We start from the raw sequence: 23,054 nt of genomic DNA on the forward strand, positions 1-23,054 counted from the left end.
GGCCATTCTCCCCTTTTGAGAATGTGATTAAACTCATGGAACTAGAAAAAAACGGAAGGATGATGAGGGATGAATGGAAAGAATATTTTGATGGGTACTTTCAACAGTTTTGTTAAAAATGAGTTTCTAGACGGCTCTCAAGAATTTCCTCAGAGTGAGATAAACACACAGAGTCCCACATGGAAGGGCAGGGACATTCCACCCTCCAGTCTCCACACCAGCTCCATCTTTCTCCACTTGGAATGTGAGCTCAAGGGGGCAGAGGCTTTTGTTTTTTCACTGCTGTGCCTTGACTAAGGCCTGCCACTTGCTCACAAAATATTTATATATCATGAATGTTTATATCATGAACACAAGTAAATGAGCGGATAATATTGAGTCACGTGGAAGTTCTAAATTATCAAAAGATTTCAATTGTTTCTCTTGTTCTAGAAACAATTATAATTCTAGTGGAGACATTCTGGGGAGCACAATGGCTGGAGGCTAGAGTGTGCTTAAGACTTCCAGGGAGATGTCCAACCTGCAGCCCATGGGCCACATGAAGATTATGTGAAGAATTTTTTGCTTATCTGTGGTATGAGATAGCATAAAAAATAAGCACAGGCTTTTTTACCCACTCATCAGCTTTTGTTAGTGTTGGTGTATTTAATGTGTGGCCCAAAATACTTTTTATTCTTCCAATTTGCAGCAGAAAACAGGTTGGGCATCCCTGATAGCCAAATCTCAGAATCAGACAGACAGTATCAATTCCTTTTGAAAAAGAGTACAGTCAGGATCTAAGAACACAGCAGTGACTGCTCCGAGGGATGGATGGCGCAGCAGCCAGGCTTTGAAGTGGGAACCTGGGTCAAGCAGCCCAGTATCACTTGGATACGGGGTGCCCCTGCTGATGAATGAGGTGGTCAAAGTGGTCATGGGCTTCAGTCTTCATGAAAGGAAGAAATAACAAGAATAAAACCTGTTCTATAATGTTACTCTTTTCGTATGTACCTGTGGGCGGCCGGAGAAACAGTGATTGATTACTGGTCCAGGATTCACTGACGAAAACAAAGTGCTTTAGCATCTTGTTGAAAAGGAGGAATGTCAATGCAAAACTAGAGGACAGAAAAGGCATATTCAGCTCTCCTGCAGAAAGACCTGTCAACTCTGCTGAAAACTGCCCCCCACCCCCCACAAAGGTTTTCCGAAGAAACAAAGATAAGCATCGAGTTTATATTTTTTTCTATAAAAAAGACACATTTCATCTAGCAAGAGCAATACAAAGGGGTTATATAAATTTATTTTCATGTAACAATTGATTAGGTTAGAAAAAATTCCCATTTTCAATGTTAATTCCATCTCTCATTTTGTTTTTAAAAAAAATCACTAAAAGGACAAAAACCCACACAAAAATACAATCTGTATCTGTTCCCTATTTACAGATAGCCAGTCACTATTAAGGCATAGATTGATTAAAAGTTAACATTTATTCAAATAATCAAAATACTTTTTGCATCATATAATCCCGACAACGCCACATACTGTCCTGTCATATTCCCTTCATTGCATCGAGAGAAAGTGAGAAAAATAATTTCCAGTGTTTTTATTTATTTGTATCCACCCTATTTAATCTAGTTTAAGTGGGCCCGTTCTCCCTTTGGTGTAGTATCAAAGCACTATTCATAAAGCTCACGTCAACTTAATGCTGCACGGTCATTTCATCTTCCTCCTGGGGCAAATGCATAGTAAAGAGCTCTGAAGGACTTGTCTATTCCGGAGGTCTTATTAAAGACAGAATAAAATTCTGAACAGTGAGTTATTGAACAGGGAACTAATCTGCCATTGTTAACCTGTGCCAAATGTGTACAGCGTGATGCATTAGTGCAATCAAGAAAGGCAGATGACCACCACGTGATCCACCAGATCACCTGGACACACAGGAACAGGACGATTCCACTGTACTGGACAAGGGAGTGATTTAGCTCTACGTCCTGAAACAGATAGGACTTAGTTTAGGAAGTGCAGCTCCTTAGTGCCAGTTACAACTGATAATTTTGTGACAGGCCCATTATCTATGCCTTCAAGGTAACCAATACTATTTTTTAAAGTGAAGATTTTTCTGAGTGCAAAATGTCTAATTCTTGATCATACCGTAATGGTAAGATTCAGCTGTGGAAAAACATCAGGCAAGTATTTCCTATCCCGCATGTGTACAAAAGGCCCCCAGCTCTTTTGTATGCTGTCTAATGCTTTCTGCTGAGAGCTCGAGAGTGGTTTATGTCCATGCAGAAAATCTTGAATACTGAACATAAATAAGTAGTTACAGTACAGGTAATCGACATTTCCTATGGGAAAGTTTTCTAACAAATTAATACACTTGGAAATAATATTGCTTGGAAGGAAGAAAGGCACTTTAGTGATTTTTTTGATGGATTGGAAACCCTTCATAAATCCACAATAAGATGTCTGAAAAGACCCAGGAAACAATGTTGCCTGACTTCTTGGACTTTCACAGTATAATACTACAACAATGAATCTAGCCACTTAAAAATAATCCATTTTTCCCCTTTGGAACTCAGCTATCTTTATAAATTGCCACCCTGGAGACTCAAATAATCCTTTCTATTCTCAAAAAACACAAGTCTACTTCAAGTAGACTGACATGTTTTTAGGAAAGTCTTGTGACCACAGAGAGCATAACTAGTGTGTACGTGATAAGGATCGTCATCTATTTCTCCTCATAATGGCAACAGTGCTGTCTTGTCAGATGATTACTTGTCTTTTTAAATAAAGTGACAATCTAGGGCTCCAGTTATTGAATGTCGTCCATTCTCTACCATAAATCTCTAGTAAATATCAATTTCATCAATTATGTACTGTATGCTTATAATATCTAAAAATAAAGTTTGATATAAATAAATGTCCTTTAGTGGCAATATACTAAAAACAGCCCTTTGCCTCCAGACAACCATTAAAATCATTTTAGCAAAACAGGCAGCAGCTAAGTATGATGACTGCAAAGGGTTAATATTGCAAAGTCCATTTGGTCTTTCTCTGCACCTGTTACCATGAACTAGGTTCATTGCTAAGTGTTTCTAGGATGCTGATATACACGAACAGAATTGGTCCAGAACCAAGTAGACTCACTTATGTTTCCCCAAGTCACAGAATATTCTGCACAGAAACTAACATCCAGTACCATTTCAAATAAAAATTTGATGCAGTCAGAAAAAGGTGTCCAAATCTGACCTGTACCGATACATCAGGTGACATGAAAATGAGAGACAGAGATGGAAACAGCAAGAATTTCCACAGGACAAGAAATTAGAATGAGTAAAGTGCTGGAAGACCTCAATAATTATTTTAAAGCAGTACCAGAAAAATTCCACTTTGATTATTTTAAAAAAAAAAAAAATCCCCAAATACCAGAACAAAACAAGCAAACAAAATAACTCCTAAGTTTCCTGGCATCCCAGATGTCAATTCATCCTTCATTTGAAGTAAAAAAAAAAAAAAAATCAGTGCATGTTATGTAGGTAAATAAAAACAGGAAATAAGCCCTATCCTCATATTGTAAATTCTGTCCAACTGCCATTTTAGAAAAGAAATCCATATGTAGTGTTCTCTATAACATCACAAGGACATCTTCTCTCTTTTCTTCCTTTTTGTCAAAAAGTACAGGTGCGAATAAGATGCTTTGGTCCTCATACCAGACACCCAGAATGCTGTGGATGTTGTGCAGTGAAAGCTGTTCACAGATCTGTGTCCACCGTTACAGTTAGTTGGCAGGCGTGTGCCTACAGGGCACTGCTACCAGCGGCCACTGACACTAGCAATGTCTGAGTGATACTGACGGGGTAGCCGTCCACTGGCTCCTCCTTCCAGGAATGAGGTGCGTGCATTTGGCGACTCAAAAAGCTTTCTTCGGTTTTTATTTAGTTCTAGAAAGAGAGAGAGAGAGAGAACTGTTAGGAGTGTAACAGAGAAGTTCTATATATACTGTAGGAAATAGCTCAGAAAATGATACGGTAGGTTTTTTTTTGGGGGGGGGTCAAATCTGGTAGCAAAAGGAAAACATTTAGTTGATGGTCAAAACATTTCTGAAAATACTAGAAAGTGTGATATTAAAGGTAGCACATTGGTAACTAAGAGAACCAAGGACAGCAAATAGTTTCTATTGCAATTTGTAAACTCTGGATAGTAAATAATTTTTATTACAGTTTGTAAATGATCTGGGGGATATATCATCTCAGAAATCTCTAATCAACTTAAACAGTTTGACCTACTCCAAATGTCATTTCAAAGGCAAACGGAAAAACTGAAGTTGGTGAAAGGCATATGACAAGATGTATTACCAAGGGCACAGAAAATTTCAGCTACTGAACTCATTCATGTCAAATACAGCAATCATTAAGTTACTAAAGTCAGATATGAAAAGAAAACCCCACACTTCAACACGAGGAAACTGGAGTAGCATCGTGAAATATAGTTGACCCTTGTACATAGGAGTTGGGGTGCCATTCATCTCCTCATGCAGTCAAAAATCCATGTGGATGTCTAACTTTTGACTCCCCCAAACTTAACTAGTAATAGCCTACCATTGAACAGAAGCTTATAGATAACAGTTAATTAAATATATGCCTTGTATACTGTGTGCAGACAATAAAGCAAGAGAAAATATTAAAATCACAAGAGCATATATATTTATTACTCATAAAGTGGAGGTTGCTTATCATAAAGGTCTTCATCCTTGACATCAGTTGAGCAGGTTGAAGAGGAGGAGGAGGAGGAGGACGAAGGCTGGTCTTGCTGTCTCAGGGGAGGCAGAGGCAGGAGCGGTGGAGGAGGAAGAATGGGAGGCAGTACACTCAGTGTAACTTTACACAAATATTTAAAGACATAATTTCTGTATTTTTTGACTTTCCATTAAAGAAAAGCTTAACATACCAATCCTTACTCCACCATCTGCTTCAGTTTCAGTGCTCGTACCTGTACGACAGAAGGGTCCATGTTATAAAAGAAGTCAAAAGCAGTCTTAAATAACTGGAACCCTTCTGCCGGGTTGTCTGATACCAGTTTGTTTTCTGGCACTGCTCCTGTCTTCCTCACCGTCTGGCACTGGCTCAGAAGCACTCATCCCCATCACTTTACCTTCTGTTTCTGCCTCTGCTGTGGTGTCTATTAGCTCTTGAATGCCTCCAAGATCCTTATCTTCAAATCCTTTACCTCCTACCTTTCTTTCTATATCCACAATCTCTCTCCTGATTTCCTTGATTGGCCTTACCATAAATCCTATAAAGTCATAAGTCACATCTGGATACGGTTTTCTCCTGCAGGAATTTGTTTTGGGCTTGATGGCTTTGCAGCTTTTTCTGTAACATTGATGGCATCTTCAATGATGCAATCCTTCCAGACTTCCATGATGTTCTCTTAATGAGGTTCTTTCTCTTCTTTAGCATCACCGATCCTTTCACAGAGTACCACGCATAATGATCCTTACGCCTAGAGGCTGCATTGGAGACTTTGCATTTGGGGAAAAGTAGACCATTGTGATACCTTCCTAGGTGAACTCATGGCGTTTTGGGGTGGCCAAGGGCATTGTCCAAAATCAGAAGAATTTTAAATGGCCAGGTATTTTCCAACTTCAGAAACAAATCATCCATGGAATCAATTCAGAACAAGGGTTCTTGCCACCGAGTCCTTCCGTACCCCTGAAAGACTGGTGTCTGGTATTTATCTTTTCCCTTCAAAACTTGAAGGTGAACAGCTTTATAGATAAGGGCAATCCCCAACATAAACCTGACTACATATGCATGAAACTGTAGAGTTAGCCTTTCCCTTCCTGCCTTAAATCCTGGTGCTCACCTCTCTTCCGTACTCAGAAATGTCCTCCGTGGCACCTTCTTCCCTGTTGAGGCAGATACCCTTTCTCCTTGATGATTTTTTAAATGACTCTGGGACCTTGTCTGCTGCCTCTTTGTCAGCAGAAGCTACTTCTCCTGTTACCTTTACATTTTTAAGCCCAAATTTCTTTCTAAAATTATCAAACCATCCTTTGCTGGTGTTAAGTTCTCTAGCTCAGATCTCTACCTTCCTTCTGCTTTAAGTTGTCACAGAATAACTTCACTTTTTCTTACGTCATTTTAGCATCAACATATATGCCTTCCTTAAAGCAATTGGATACCCACATAAAAGCTGCATTTTCAATATGAGATTGAAACATGCAAAAAGTGCAGGGTTTTGTGCCTGTAGAGAAGCTGTGGCTATGGCGCTGTGATTTTTCTTTTTCTTTTTGATTTTGAAGGGTGAATTTTATTTCTTTTTTTTATTAAATCATATTTGTGTACATTAATTCTATCATAGGATACAGTGTGTTGTTTCCATATACAATTTGAAATACTTTCATCCAATTGGCCAACGTAGCCATCATGTCTTTAATTGTTGTGTTAAGACATTTATATTCAACATTTAGAAAGATTCACATGTACCCTTATAGGATAAATCATAGGCGTGATCCCCACAATCATCCTCCCTTCAGCCATCCCCCCCTTCCCTCTCCCCTTTCCCCATATTTTTGGACTCTATTTGGATTATAGCTTTCCTATGATAGCTAACAATTAGTTTCATAATAGGGTTGAGCATATTGGATACCTTTTCTTCCATTCTTGAGATACTTTGCTAAGAAGAACATTCTCCAGCTCCATCCATGTAAACATGAAGGAGGTAAAGTCTCCATCTTTCTTTATGGCTGTGTAGTATTCCATGGTGTACATATGCCACAATTTATTGATCCATTCATGGGTCGATGGGCAATAGTCTTTACACCAAAGTGATTTATCTTGAAATGGCAGGCAATCACAGCTGCAGACCTCAAGCTATGGGACATATCAAGCAACTCAACTTTTTCTTATAATGTAAAGACTTTGCTTCTTAAGTGTACTCACAGCATCATTAGAAGTACTTTGTCAGGGTCCTACGGCAGTTGAGGTTTATGATACTGCACTAGCCACAATGACAAACACACAAGCACGGTGAGAGATTAATTTTTATTATGATATGCAATTTACTGGAGAGATGAACTGCTTACATGGAGGTGATCAGTGTCCCATGGTGTTTCTTAAGCCCACTGAAATAGCAACAGGAGGTGGCTATTAAATTATTATAGTACACTATATGCTACAGTTAATCATATGTGGTTAGGATTTAATAGTGCATCTTTTATTTATTTTTTTTCTTTTGTAGTTTTTTGGCTGGGACCGGTATATGGGGCCTCTGGTATATGGGGCCAACACCCTACTCCTTGAGCCGCGATCACATTTCTCTTAACTGAGAATGCCACCATGTGTGTTCTGTGTTTCTGTAAGTTTTGATAAATGTTAATATTTTACAACATTTTCCAAATATTTTATGGAAGTAAATGATAAGGGAGAGTAGTATTCACATATATTTTACTCATTCCTGATGTGCCTAACTTTTTCTTGATTTTTTCAATATTTCTACACAGTTCAAATCCCTGTTGTTCAAGGGTCAATTATAATAAGCTACCGTCCCTGTGGCCCTACTAACTCATGAAGCCTTCCTTTCTTGAGTTAGAAATAGTTACATAAATTAGCATCTCACTAGGTTTCTCTGAACAACAACAAAAAATTGTAAACAGCTTAGAAAGTTAATATCTAATAACAATCAGTATTTGAATCCAAATTTTCAGGGGAAAACGGAGGTTCCCTATTTGAATTTTAAAGAAAGAAAAATACTTAGAAAACACTTTAGTTTATCTTTTGCTAACTAAAAATTATTAGCCTGAAAGGTAAAACTTTAATTGAAGCAGACTACTTTGTTGACAAAAGGTGTCCACCCCATGGATGCCCCAGTCCTTGAGTCCCTAATGTAATTCTTCTGGTAAGTCACACAGGTGCACAGAATTTTCAGGCTATGGAAATCAGGGCTTCTGATAGTCATCGAATGAAAATATGCTGAAATTTATTCAATTTAAAATAAATTAGAGAGTTTATATAGTTTATTTGCCTACTTGCCTTAAGTTGTTGTCACTTTTTTGGGGGGTGGGGCTAGAGGAGCAGGTAATTGAATACACTTGCTTATACTTTTTCAACCATATACACAGACAATCCCCTTTGGGATTCTGAAGTTACAATGTAAGTTACGGCCAACCACTATAATGCTCAGAATGGGGTCACAGATTTGGGTTGTAAGGGACTACCTGGGGTTAATGATAGCCATACGGCTGGACATACCCCTATCCCCAAGTTTTGGAAGACAGACCCACAACATTTCACCCTACTGCCTTCCAAAATGTAAATACCTGCCCTATAGGGTCGAAGCAACAATGGTGATATCTCTCTTTTGTTCACTCATACAGGTCTTAGGAGAGAAGAAAAATAACAGTGATTCATTAGGGCTTGTTACATGACAAGCACTTTACGTTTATTTTGTCCTAGCCAAGTCTTCCTTAAGGAGAGGACAATATGATCATTCCCCATGACATAGATAAGAAAACGGATTTTGAAAACAGACCAAGTCACTTGCCCACACAGCTGTAAGTGACACTGCTGAAACTCTGCCTGATCAGTGCCCTGGCCACTGAGCCATAGTTACTCATCTGCCAGAGAAGGCCGACCAAAGCACAGGAATATAATCTGGTAGTCCCCACGATGCCAGATGACAGAGCTTTACTTCGTATTTTAGCATACCAAACTGACTTTTAAAGTAAACAAACATTTAGAAACTCTGAAGAAGAAAAGGAGGTATCTTTACACGAACAAGCCCCATGCAGGCATGTGTGCAGATGGCTACCGTCTCAAGTCCCTGCAGAAACACAGTAGCAATGACACTCCTAGTAAAAACTGAACACATGTATCGTGTTAAAAAACAAAAAAAAATTCAGAATTCATACATCAAGACAGAATTGAATATATTTAAAGGTAAACTTACAGGAATGTTAAGAATAAATGAATCCCTTTAAGTATACAGCCTGGGAAAGTTTGATCACCCTCAAGCCAGGAGAACATCTTTGGCATCTATTTTCTTATGGAGGAATAATATACAAATCAGGAGGACATTCCTAAGCCAAAGGAAGGGATGAGGCCAAACAGCATTCTCCCCTGGCACATAAAATGTGTATATAGGAGCACACGAAAACAGAAGGGCCACTGAAGATAAAAAAAATTTTAATATACATTGAAAGCTATTTTGAAAAGTCACATCAGCTAGCACTTTCAGAGAGTAAAATGATCACAAAGGAACTCAACCGTTCCCTACAGATGCAGTTTCTTAGCGAGTACATACACGCATTTCTAATTGCGAAGCACAGAGAGACATCTTCCAGAGAGGTTATCTAGGACCAAGTCCTACTGAAGAGACTGTAGGAGTGTCACTGTTGTTGTTTATTAAATTAAAAAGCAAATTCCTTCCTCTTTATATTTTCAGTAAGCCTAAAGGATAGTTTGGGAAAATACCAACCTTTTTCTTTGAAATTCCAAGGTTCACACAATCCTGGCAGCTCTCAGGATCTTGTTGCGGATCTGAACAGAGTCACAAACTAAAAGAATAGGTCGGGAGATGTTAGATCTACCTGAGGCCGTGGCAGGAAGCCTGTCAACAGGATGCTAAACTTCCTTTCACTGAGTCCCTGCACATTTAACCCATCACTAAAATATTGTGAGGGAAATCTTTGCGTTGTCCAAATATAGTGAATTTGAAAAAAAGATCAAATTCATTCTTTGATCCATCTCCATTAGAGATAAATATCACCGACTCCTATACACATAACATTAAAACAAATGTCTTTTGGCCTAAGGCTAAAAACAAACAAAACCTCATACTGAAAGAACAACTTCGATTATAAGTTAAATATCTATAAAATTTTAAAAAGAAATTTTGAGCAAACTCTGCATCTACCCAACCTGTGTAACCACAAGACAAACATGAGTCAAGGCTGCCCAGCTGTTTTGCTGTCTATCTGAAAATGGAATATTCTGGGACTACACATGGATGTCTTTGTTATCTGATAAGCTGAGCAGGGGAAAAGAAGTTTTTGATGAAGGATTTCTCAATAAAAACTTGTTACTTGCAGAGAAAATGATTTATCAGGTTCAAACACATGCACTCAACAAAATAAGGCAAAATTATCCTTAAAGTAATCACATCCTACACGCTGTGTAGAGCGGTTATCAGGCATCTTATTCAAAGTCTCTACCTTTACCAGCAAGAGGACCTGTGAACCCCACTGAGAGAAGTCTCCAGAAGTACTCTATAACCTCAACAGAATCCATCTCCATTAGAGATAAATATCACCGACTCAGAATAACACTGAAGATGATGGCTAGAAAAAAATTATTTAAAAAAAAAAAAAGAGGATTCAAAATACTTTCTGATTACTACTACCCTAGTCCCCCAAAGCCAGAGTAAAGGGCACAGATGTATTCCAGAGCAAAGGAACTGAAGAGCCATCTGTGACCTTGAAAGTATTTAGAGATATCTGTTTGTTGCTATAAGCTGTATAGAGTTTGGAATTAGGTTGGTACACAAAGAAAGAACTTAGTTTTATTATATTATCACTGCCATTCCATGAATCTCTAGTGTAAGATTATGAAACTTTGGACTATAATACTCTTCTCCAGCATAAAAGTGCTGGCCCACAGGCGTATTTCAACAGTATAGGGGTGGTGACTATGCAAGTTAATCAAATTTCAAGTAGTTTATCAATTTCATTGCCAATTAATAAACTAATATGAAAACATATGAAGTTAACTTGAATCTAGGAATAGCCCCAAGACTGAGCTTTAGAGTAAACGAATGATTTGGGAAAACTACCCCATTGCACAATGGCAAAAAACAAAAACAAAGGAGTGTCCTGCTAGTAAAATATACTGTTAAGACTCTAGTTGTCCATTTTCACTAAGCCTGATGCATCACATTGAAAGGATAAGATCTTAAGAGTAAAAGGTGACCTTATACAGTCATCTTTCTACCTTCGTGATTAACAAACCCAAACCAAATGAGGTTTGGAAACTCACCCAAGGACCTGTGCTTTAGCAGAGGTAAAGCCCAGGTCTCCTATTTAAATCCAGTGTTCTTTCCACAATACAAAGATGATCTTATGAGTATACAGCAATTGTGCATTCCCACTGTGGAGCTCCATTTCGGAGTGGAGAAAGGCTTCTAACACTGATGTGTGTACAACTGTATCTATTCATGGAAGAACCTACCAGGCTGCCAGGAGGAAGCTAAATGGTTGCATGTCTACTCCTCTTTCAAAGCTGCTTTGATGAAGGTAAGGGAGGGGGCGGAGTACGGCAATGTGCTGATAAAATCAAATGGAAAACAACTGAGGTTTTCACTCTTGTTTGCTGATCCAATTAGTGGATGCTGTCTGGAATGAACTTTCACCAGTTGGATGCAACTGCTGGCCTCACTGAGGCATAGTCTGAAAACTCAGCGTTCTGAAAAAGCAAAACCATTTTCTCAAAGCACATGACACTTGGCTCCTGCCCTTGGTGTCTCTGTCTTTTTGAGAGACTGGGGCACACAGAAATTTGACATTCAAGAACTTTACTGGAAAGTCTTCAAAAATGAATCCCATTCCTCCTCCAAGTTTTTTCCACATATTTCTCTAAACACTTTTTGGAGGTACAATCCTCTGCATTTGCCAAGTCCTGACTCATCATCTGGCTCAATTCCTTCCAAATGAGTGGCAACCAATAAATATGTATGCAGCATTTTCTAAAACACAGAATATGCAAGAGAGGCACAAAGAAAGCAGTCTAGGAAGGCAGACAACATTATCTCCCTGGATTCTGAGACTACCTTCAGGATACTACTTCCTTCTGTGACACACAAGTTGTATTAAAACATTGAAAAAATGAAAAAGAATTAATAAGACATGTTAATACTGCCGGGTTCCAAGCTTTACCAGCGAGCATTCTTTTATCCTCAGTGCAATGATCTCTGTTGGTGTGCAAGGACATGCCCCTTTGAAACACGACTTCCAGGCAAGATTTGTTATTCACTGACCCAGTGATGACTGCTTAACCCAAGTGCAAAGAAGGGAATTAAAGTGCCCTCCCCCAATGTTCTTCATAGAACAATTTTGGTTAGATCTTTCTGCAGGAAACTGTTTTCAGGCAATGCCTTGATGAAGGAGTAGGATATTCTCAGCATCTGTCACTCTGTTGGTAGGAAAATCCTCCGAAACCATAATCACACCAAGGGATCAGGACAGTAAGCAAGTGACTGATGGGCAGAACCAGTTCTACTGCCTGAGACCGCTGGCGGAGGTTACTCAGATTTTAAAATATGAATGAAGATTCATATTCACCTGAGATTGCAAGCAGCATTTTCCTCCTCGCCCCGAAAGTAGTAATTCCCAGCTCCTTCAGATCCTGATCTGTGAGAGTAAGGAATGTCTGAAGATCAATCTGTGGGTTAAAAAAATAAAGAAAAACTATAGCCAGTATATAAAGAGTACTTATTTTCTTCTTCATCATAGGATCAACTTGTTATTCCACCTATTAATTAAGAACTGCCTACTTCCAAAAAAGAACGAGGGTCACACAAACCTAAGGAACGAGAATTGAGAAATAAAGGTGGTAAAACAGAAGTGATGAATCATATGAAGACTCAGCTCTGAGTATCCTGGCAGCTATGGCAAAAAAGGGAAACAGAAGGATTGTACTATTTCTGTGAATGGATAAAAGGAAGAATTTATAGCTATCCAGGATTGAGAAAAGTATTTTTTAGCTTTGGATTCAGACTTGGATAAGTGTATCTTTGTAAGAAGAAACCGGACAATAAAACAGATGGTATCTTCCTTTGTCTTCTGCATAAGAGTGACAGAATTCCCAGACTTCATCAGATCAATGGATGGTTCATTTGGCTCAACCCAGCAGACTATCTCTGAAAGGGGCACAAAAGAACCATTTGTAGGAATAGTAAATTTGTACTCTCTGGCATCAGTAACAAAGTATAAAGGGAAACGGTCCAAGGATCTCACTTTATTATTATTATTTTTCAGATGGTGTGGGAGAATAGAAAGGCAACAGACTCTGAAGCCAAAGAGACCTGTGTCCAGATCCTAATTCTGCCATTATTAGCCGTGGGCAGTGAGGGGTCTGTTGTGAGCACTCAATATAACTACAGAAGTGGAGGAAAGGCTCACCAAGGGGTGAAGTAACGGCAGCCGTGGTAGTAAAATGCATACAGATGTATCTCTGTGAAGGATGCTAAATGAATTTTCAGCATGCTTACAATAAAATGTCCTGAAGTTATTCTTTTTAAATCATATCTTAATATTAGAAAATATCCTAATGAAACATGAAGGAAGGAGATTACTATATTACAACACTCCATAAAAAAGCAAAATATACTTTTCATTAAATGATACTGAATACAATTTGAAATGTTCCATTTTAATTTTGAAGGTACATCCAGAGCTTATAAAACCTTAATTTAAGGCCATCATTTATCACAGTTATAAAAATAGTTTTTAGAAATTCTACTTAATAGAGACTCTCTAATTCAAGTATCCCCAAACTTTCTCTTAAAGGGTCAGACAGTGAATACATTATTAGGCCTTGTGGGCCATATTGTCATTGTTACAAATGCTTAACTCTGCTGTTGTAGCTTGAAAATAGTCACAGACACTATGTAAACAAGTAAGTATGGCTCTGTTCCAATAAAACTTTATTTACAAAATCAAACAGAGGGTCTGTAAGATCACACTTTGCTGACCACTACCTCTAGTTTATAAAATATTAGATAAAGCCACTCTAGCTTTATACTTTCATGTTTTCTTCTTTCTTAGAGTAACTGGAGAAGAAGAACCGACAATAAGTTTATTTCTATGCTTCTTCAAATAGGAAATAAACAAAAATGAAAGAAAACCCGTAACATCAGTGAATAACATTTAATCTCTTACTCTGAAACCTTCTCTATCTGGATAAGTTAAAACATTTATACTTTTCAGCTTCCTAAACATTTATTTTCATCTAACTAGCAAGACTAAATAAATGGATATAATTCTTTAATGCACTGATTATAAAGCGTTATTCACCTTAGAAAATTTTTGGTTAAATAAACACCAACTTATATTGAAGGGAAATCAATAGCCTAAAATCTAAAACACATGACAATATCTTTTTCAGTGAAAAAAAAAAGTTCAACATATAAACTTAATAGTTTATTGACCCATGGGCAATATATTGAATTATGATAAAAAGTACCTAATAAAAACCTTAGACTCCTTGTTGACAGATATATACCTAGGAATTACTGATTAAATCAGATGTTCTCTAACATGAAAGTAAGCCAACCAGCATCAAATTTGGCCCATGTTTTGATGTGAAAAAGAGATACATTCACAGAACTATTTGAATTTTCTTTCTTTCTTTCTTTCTTTTTTTTTTTTTGGTTACAGTCATCATTGTTGTTTGGCAGGCCCGGGCTGGATTTGAACCCACCAGCTCAGGTGCATGTGGCTGGCACCTTAGCCACTTGAGCCACAGGTGCCGAGCCCTGAACTATTTGAATTTTCTGATGTATTGGGTTTGCTTCATCCTGGTAACACCACATCATTATCCAAAAGAGTCATGCTCAGGAACGCTTTTCTTTATGCCAGTGCATAGTAGGCTATGGCTAATCAGTTTGACCAAAATCCATGCCAGGAAAAATATATCTCAGTCCTATCTCAGTTTGGGTAAAACCCAAATAGTAATTCAGTGAATAAATTAACATGTTAAAAAATACAGTCTGCGAGAATAGATTTTAGTCGCATAACTAGGATCAGGTCAAAAACATCCACAGATACATATTTCAGATGCTGTTATCTACTTTTAAAGCCCACAGATAAAGATAAAACATTCAAAAGTGAAATCACATTAAATACAGACTTGTTGATGACCTCAGGGGAGCTGTGAATCCAGAAGTTCCTGCGAATCAATACACCAACTGGGTCTTTTAGCTAAAACTGTTGAAGGACGGCTAAGGCGCATTTTTGCAAGCACAATTTTCTCTATTTCTGCTATGCTATGTTTACTGGCCGCACTAAATAAATAAGAAATGAGATGACATTTTTCTCAGCAGCAAAAACAAGGTACGAGACTTAAATAAATGCTCGGAGAAAGCACAGTCACAGGTCAATGAGTGATCTCATTCTAGAAGTCATCATGCACACAACCAAAACAAAGAAACCCAGGAAAATAAATACGGACTGACCTCTTGTTGCTGGAAGACATCTGTGTATTTGCCCAGGCCCAGTTTGCTGAAGAGCTCAGGCAGGTCAGAGCCTTTGAAAGAGCTGTTCAGGTTGCAGCCATTGCTTCCTGTCAGCGAGGAAATGCAGTCCATGTAATTGCTACTGCTGAGATAGTGTTCCACTGGAAGGCAAAGGAGAGACAGGCTTGAAGTGCAAACCCCCAGAGAGAACACAGTTTAATTAAAAGTTTTAATCACCCAAATATTTCAGATTTCATTGTTCAGCTGAACAGAGCAATAGCTGCAGAAATACAGCAGGCTTTTACTGAAATATTGGCTTTTCATTAAGGAAAGGCCGGTTATTGCTTCCAGGGAGGCTCTTGCCATTTTAAAGGTTACACTTGGGAGGCAGAAATCCAGCAACAGTGCTGCTGTAGTTAATAATCATTCATCATCTTCTCTCTAAGTATTCAGAAGCATTTGCTGTTTGTAATTGATTTGATGTGAATTAAATGAGGAACTGAAAGAAGGATCCCTGGGACAAAATAAAGGTGTGGAAAATTATTACAAGCCCAGGCTCCCTTTTGGATGGCAGGCTGGCTCTCTCAATGCACACTTGCGTTTTTGGTTGGCCGAAGGAATTGTACGATATTGGAGCCCATAAATCTTGTTACCTAGGACAGTATAATTGGGCTGCAAATTCACAAAATAGAGCACTTTGGAAATGAGTAAATACAAAGTGGTTAAGAATAGTGCTGGAGTTCCTGGGTTTAATTTATGACAAAGTAACTTGTTTCTTGGAAAAAATTCTGACACAGCAATACAGAGCTTTTCCTTGGCTCTGTGAATGATTTGGTAGGCAAAGATTCCAACACACCATGTGTGGTTCTCAGACCCTATAGCCTATGGAACTATGCCAAGTACATCACCAAATACACACACACACACACACACACACACACACACACACACACAGAGCTTTGAAGCTACTAGTTAAACTGTGTTGCCATCTACCTCCCCAACCAATTTGCTCCTACTTGTCCAGGAAATCTGTCCTCTTACACAAGGATGTAGCTTTAAGAGGGATTCCAGAAAGGTGAAGGAGGAGATGGACCCTCATCTCAGCCAATCAGATCCATCTAGTCCACTCTGGGGAGCCACACATTTGCCCAATATAAGAATCTTGTTCTGCACTGCTTTGGATGCCATTAATCACTTTCTCCAGTTGTTTTCACCTCCCCATTGGGATGTCCTTTGTATATCTCAAGTGGAGGGAATTTCCTGGTAAGGTTTCTTTTTCTCTTAAAAACAGAAGTTTTCTCTCTTTTTGGGAGAATGTGTAGAAAAAAAGACCCAGGACCACGGCCTGAGATACTGAGCCCTGGGACACTCCATCATTTAAGGGTGAAGTAGAGATCCCAAAGTCATCAAAAAAAGATTGAAGAGGTGTGACTGGTGGGGCTGTTGGTCAAAGGGGACACAAAGTGGATCATGCTAAGTACAGAAGGGTGACTGCTGGACTTGGCAATGTGGAAATAGTTGGAAGGCTGTGTAATTCATTGCACAAATGGTACATTTACCTTTTTGAGAGTAAAAGGAGAGTTTCCAAGAATTATACTGGATTAACTGGTATAAATTGAGATGCCCAGGGAAAACTGGAATATCGATGACTGTGAGAAGGGTGTTAGGAGAAAATTACCTGACCGTGCTGTTTAATACAGTAGCCATTGGCCATATGTGTCTAATGAACAGCAGAAATGAGTGGGAATCAAAATGTTCCATCAGTGTAAGATATACTGCAGATTCTAAAGACTTTGTATAAAATAGGAAAGAACGTAAAATATCTCACATAATTTTTATATTGATTACATATTTATAAGAAATATTTTATAGATGTTGGGTTACATAAAATACAGCAGTGAAATTTTGAAAAGAAAGTGTTCAGAAGTAAAATATTCTTAATGACAAAAGTTCATCATGGCCCGCAACTTTATTCTTATCTTAACCACATATAGTTTCAATATCCTCTTTTCAACTCCCCAAACTCTTAAAACGTCTGAAAAGAGCCAGACGGGGCTTCATTAACCATTCCTGTTTATTAATGAATTCTCCGAATTAATGCTAAATTTCAAGTCAGCTAAGTAGTACAGTCAATTTTAGTTATACAACATTAAATAAAGAGAAAGGAAATAAAGACAGGAAAAGAGAAGCACAAAGTGAATTTACCGGTATCTTGGGCTATAGCCTGGACATCATTTACACTCCTACCCGTGTGCCTGGCACCAGCTGCCTCTCTGCGTGATCATACTGTCAGTGGTGGAGGACCAGCCAGTAACCAATACAAGTCTCCAGGCCACTAGTGACAGTCTACTTGGGAATGAAAGAGTTGACCGTGCCTATTTAGAGTCTGGCAACACTATCATTGCTCTTTTCAAATCTTTCCTGACAACACCGCCAACTTGATTGATGGTAACAGCTGGCAGTTAGTGAGTGTCCTCTATGCTTATCTAGACTACCTTTCTTCCAGTATTATTCTAATACTCCAACTTACATGTTTGGGATTCCAAATCTGTCAAAAACCCAGAAAGAAGGCATTTGAGGCATATCTTGTGATGACTATGTCAATTCTGTCTGTTTACCTACCTGTGTGGGTGCTGTCATAGGCACTGGAGCCTCAGCCACATTTGCGGAAAGGCAGAACCCCCATGCTGTACATTAGACGTGTTTTCTGTTTATGTTCAGTCAGCTACGTTGTGTCAGTTTGAAAACTCCATCCCGCTCTTCACAGTTAGTAGCTACCTATGGCACAGTCTTCAGTGGTCCCTGATGCTAATTTGATCACATTTTTCTCGGCCGCTTTGTTACGCCCTCAACTTTTCCTTGCTACCTAGATGTCTGGGCTCACATCACTCACTCACTGCACATTAGCTCCTGCCTACCAGGTATCAGACACTCCACTCAGGCTGTGGGGAAGCAATAACAAATAAGGTGCAGCCTCACAGAATGCCTGGCACATGCACTATTCATACACGTTTACTCAATGAACAAATATGGTCCCTGGGCTTTTGGGAGCCAAATTCCACAGGGAGAGACAGATATGAAGATAAACAATTACCCTTCAGCATAACAAGCGCTAGACTGAAAGCATGCATGAAATGCAGTGCAAGGAGAGAACTAAATGGTTTGCTTCACTAGAAGAAATAGGGAAGGCTTCCTGGAGGAGGCAGCACGTGAATTATACCAGCACTTGACGTGACCGAGGTGCTGGAGTGATACTTCAAACATCACCGCAAATCAAACACATTCTAAGCTGAGTATCAGTAAAAGACAAAACTCACTCGATTTGTTTTGTTTACGCTTGGGGCTGCCGAGAGAAGCTGCAAATTCACTGTGACTTGCAGGTCCTATCCCATTCCGGTCTCTCCAGTTGTCAGATTCACTTCCACTTCCCAAGTGCTCACGACTGTTGGAGCGTGACAGGGACATTGATGAGCCCTGGAAACAGTCAAAGCCAGATAAGGAAATGTTTAACAAGGTGGGCTTCTTAGGGTGGGAGAAGAAAAGAATTCACTGACACCGCTCCCATTTACTTCCATTGTGAACACTCCAGGTACTCATTAACGCTGACCCTCAGGAAGAGACTATATTCCCTGTCCCTAGACTTCATCCTCCAGCACCAAGGATGCTGGGTAATACAGACGATGAAGTTGTTTTCCTACATGATGGGGAGCTTATAATGAGGGAGAGTTTTGGGAGCCCCTCCCATAAAATTTAGAAGAGTAAATGCTGGGGTTCCTCTTTATTTTGGGGACTACTAAGCAAATCTTTTCTATGCTATAACAAAGGTTCTGTGCCTTACATCATACAAGAATGAATGGGGATGAGACTGACAACCTAGATCCAAAGCTTTCAGAAGAATCAAGATCTTAGGCTAATAAAGCCTGAGGTTAAAGAGAGATCTGGCATTTTCTCTGTGTTGCTCCCCCCTCCCCCCAAAAAAGTATACAATCACTCCAACAAATTAGATACCTGAAATAACTTACCTTTTGAAAATTCTCCAAAATGATTTAAATGATTTTAAATTCTTAAAAATGATTTAAAACATTTTAAAATTTGCACCAAAACTGCATTCGTTCATTTCTTTATTCTTTTATTTAAGCACCATGGTACAGGCACCCTACTTTGTGCTACTTGGAGTATTAAAGTCAAGATTCCTTGATTTGCAAATTTTTATGTTCATTGAGTAATTCCAAAAGCATCTGTTACCATTTGCATCAATAAACTCACTCAATTTAATCTTGTCACAGCATAATTACAGCTGACCATGCCCTCCTTTAAACATTTCTTTAGGGCATCACAGCACCCTAGTCTCCAGGCTTTCCACTGACCTCACTGTATCCTTTGTAAGATATTCCTCCTATCTTCTGCTCTAAATGTCAGATTACCCTGGGCTTGGTCCTAGGCCTCCTTCTCTTCTCTCTATGCTTTCTTGTCAATCTCCTTCTAATGACAGCTATGCCCTACCTCCAGATCCGACTTCTCTGACACCTCCATTTTACTTAAAGGCATCTTAAACTTAGTATGCTTGAGGTTGAGTTTTTGATCATCTGTCCCCACCAACTACCCTCAAACACACTATTGTATTTAGCAAGGCTCCCTGACTTCCCCGGCTACTCCACCCAAAAGTCTAAAGCTCATCCTTGATCCCTCCTTCTGGCAACCCACCTAACATATCAGCAAATTCTACCAGTGGCATCTCCAAATGTCCCCCAAATCTGCCCGCTTCTCTCCATCTCCATAACCATCACCATCTGCCTTCTTAATGTCCATCTTGATTCTACTCTTGCCACCTCTCCCTCTAAAATCCATTTTCCATAAAGTGACCAGACTGATTTTTTAAAATGCAAACTAGAATAAATCTGCCTCTGTGTAAAGTCTTAGATACTGAGTTCCTGTTGTACCTCACCACAGGCTCATGCACTCCAAAACGGAGCCTTTGGCTCTCTTCACCAGCACTCACTCCTCCAACCCCTTCTTGTGCCATGACCTCACCAGGAAGCTCTGTCTTTAGGATGACCAGGGCAGCTGTTTCCCTGGCCTAACACTCTTTCCCTTAATCACATAGAGTGGCCTGTTCTTGGTTAATAAATGTTGGTTTTAGCTTGGACGTCGCCTGCTTGTGAGGTCTGCTTTACCCAATCTCATGCAGCCTCAGTTTCACATTTACCAGGGACGTTTATTCCCTACTGCCTGCTTGTTCACTCGTCACTCTCCACCCACCAGAAAGAAAGCTCCATCCACAAAAGCAAGAATCTTGTGTTCCCTAATACATAGAATTGTGTCTGGAACACAGAAGGTACTTAATATTTGTGGAAGTACTGAATAAATCTCAGAGATTCTCTTCCCTACATCTATTAAATGCCTTTGCTGAATTCTGGAAATGGGTATTGGGAGATGTATAGAATGCTGACACCAAGAAATGGCTTCTACAATGAAAATATCTTAATACTTGTATCCTTAATAAAATATCTTTAATATTTCCACTCATATTTGTACTAAAATAATCAGATAACCTCATTACTCTTACTGTTGTGGAAGTTCAAAATCATCCTTGACTTCTGAGGCAAGTTTTTGTTTGTTCTGGAGAAAACGTTACCATTACTTAGGCTTTTAAGAGATGGACAGCAGTAAGAAAAGGAAAATCCCAAACCTCTTAGTAGTTTTGTTGAGGTGACAGAGATATTACAGGTCAAAGCGGCTTTTTGTTTGACTTTTGGTGTCCCTATATAATATCAAGGAAACAGGGTCATATTTTTGAGTCTTGGGGGGGAAAAAAAAAGCTTGAGATTACCTGCTTCTTATCTAAAGGAGATCTTTGACATGAGTTAATATTTCAAAGCTGCCCTAAAACTGAAAAAAATTGCTCAAGACCAGCTTCTCAATGATACTGAATGCAGAGTTTAAGATACCAGATTCTTGCTTCAAGCAAATTTGCTTGAGCAGGAAACCCTTGGTCCCTGGCACACGGAGTGTGCGGCCCTCACCCATCAGGACCTATTGGCCAGACGTACCTTCTTATATATCAGCATTCTCCTTGTTCATTTCGTTTTTCTTTGGAAAAAGAGTAAGGAAAAGGAGAGTGTTTCTAGCCACCTTCCCAATTAAAAGCATTAGTGCTATAAGCAGAGATATGGTTCTTTTAACCAAAATTGTTCTTTCCACTTTTCTCCAGGTCCTTCCCCATGCCCTTATCCACAGACGTACTCCGCACTGACTGTTTTTAATCCTTCTGAGCTATGGGAAAACACAGGGAAAGGTATTCATGTGCAGGTCATAACTGCTGCCTCTCAGAGAACAAATGCCTGGTGAGGGGCCCTTTCGCTACATTTCAAAGGATGTGGGATACATGAAGAAAAGTTCAAATCCTACATACAGGGAGAGTCTAGAACATCATAAAGAAAGCTTAATTATCTTTCTCCATCAGTAGCATTTAAAGGGGCAATGAGGACAGGCAGCTCAGGTGAATGCCCATGTTCCAGTCCAGCTGGTCACACTCACCCTCCCTCCCCACCTTTCACGGAAAACAGGCTGCTAGACACCAGCCAGGAGAGTGGACCAGGCTAGCCCAAGATAGCCACTGCGAGGAAAGCCACAGCTGGGCTTCGGCCACTGAGTGAGCAACCTTGCACATTTCTGCCCACAGAAAGTGGTCTCTCTGTCCCTGCAAAGTGCTAGAGCAGAAGAGCCCTTTGGGTTTCCATGCCCATTTCTGCCCTCGTGCCCCTTAGTAGCATTTCCCTTTAGAGCAGAGTTCCTGAGAGATGCCTGCATCAGAATTGTGCCAGAGTCTTGATGAAAGAGCAGATAGCTGGTACTCCCTACCCACTGGATGAGACCCTGGAAGAAGAATCTGCATTTCTATTAAGGTATTCAAGTGACTCTGGCACCAGTGAAAGTACAGGCAACAGGGCTCTAGGTCAGTTACACATCATCTTTTGTTATGGACTCTCTTGGGTTACATCATTAGGAAGAGTAAATCCTTCTGACACTGACCATGACCTTGAGTAAGACATGTAACCTTCTGGGGCCCTCTTTCCTCACTGGGAGTTTGTGGGGATAGAATAAACTTTTGGATGCAAATGCCCCTTATAAACCACAAAGAACTAAATCAATGTAATTTGAGATAATTGCTACTAATTTATTAAGTGTTTATATAATACCCTAAGATATTTCTTTGGATGCAAAAAGCTGGGACGTGCAGAAAGCTCCAATGAACCTTTGTATGCATAATCTCATCTTTCAGCGAGTACTGGTTTTCTTCAAGGCAAGGTTCTCCAGTGGAAATAAAACGGAAAACTGCAGCTCAATATTACTAAGAATTTTTGCCACGCACCCTGCTAAACACTGGATGCCCACTCTGATGCTCTTCTCAGCACAACCCAAATGCAGAAACAGGCTCAGAGGAGTGAAGTCACTCACCAAAGTGACACATCTGGTCAGTGCTGGTCACTGGTGGGTATCAAGCCCCCTGGCTTTTGCACATCACCACTAACTTACTAAAAGGATTATTTTCAACCTGTCAAACCGTTGGTCTTAGAGAGCAGAACAGAATAAACATGTTGAAAGTTAAATACATATTTCATGTCTGAAACTCCAGAACACAACCAACAACTTAACACTTCACTCTGCCAAATGCAGGGGTGAGTGGAACAGACAACCACAGGCTGCATCGGTTCAAAGTCTGCAAATTAGCCCAGCAGTTTTATGGTCTCTGCTGGCAAAAAGAGATGTTTATTTTTTCTCAGCACTATAATGGCAGAAAGAGGCGTGTACCTTCTAGAGCCTCAAAATTCTCATAATGGCTCCTG

At 39.5% G+C, this 23,054-nt stretch overlaps 1 protein-coding gene across 1 annotated transcript in view; it reads right to left on the reverse strand.

Annotated features, from left to right (window-relative positions):
• Positions 1 to 1,245: 1,245 nt before the first annotated feature.
• The window catches only part of BICC1 (BicC family RNA binding protein 1), a 293,563-nt gene continuing 271,754 nt past the window's right edge, over positions 1,246 to 23,054 (reverse strand). The window contains exons 18-21 of the mRNA XM_003783644.2: positions 18,525 to 18,681; positions 15,208 to 15,368; positions 12,314 to 12,413; positions 1,246 to 3,920 (exon numbers count right to left, since the gene is read on the reverse strand). Coding sequence (XP_003783692.1) covers positions 3,790 to 3,920; positions 12,314 to 12,413; positions 15,208 to 15,368; positions 18,525 to 18,681 — 549 coding nt within the window. The 3' untranslated portion in view covers positions 1,246 to 3,789. The remainder of the gene's footprint in view (positions 3,921 to 12,313; positions 12,414 to 15,207; positions 15,369 to 18,524; positions 18,682 to 23,054) is intronic.

The sequence above is a fragment of the Otolemur garnettii genome, unplaced genomic scaffold, assembly GCF_000181295.1.
Source record: "Otolemur garnettii isolate 467f Iridium unplaced genomic scaffold, OtoGar3 scaffold00008, whole genome shotgun sequence".
Classification (NCBI taxonomy): domain Eukaryota; kingdom Metazoa; phylum Chordata; class Mammalia; order Primates; family Galagidae; genus Otolemur; species Otolemur garnettii.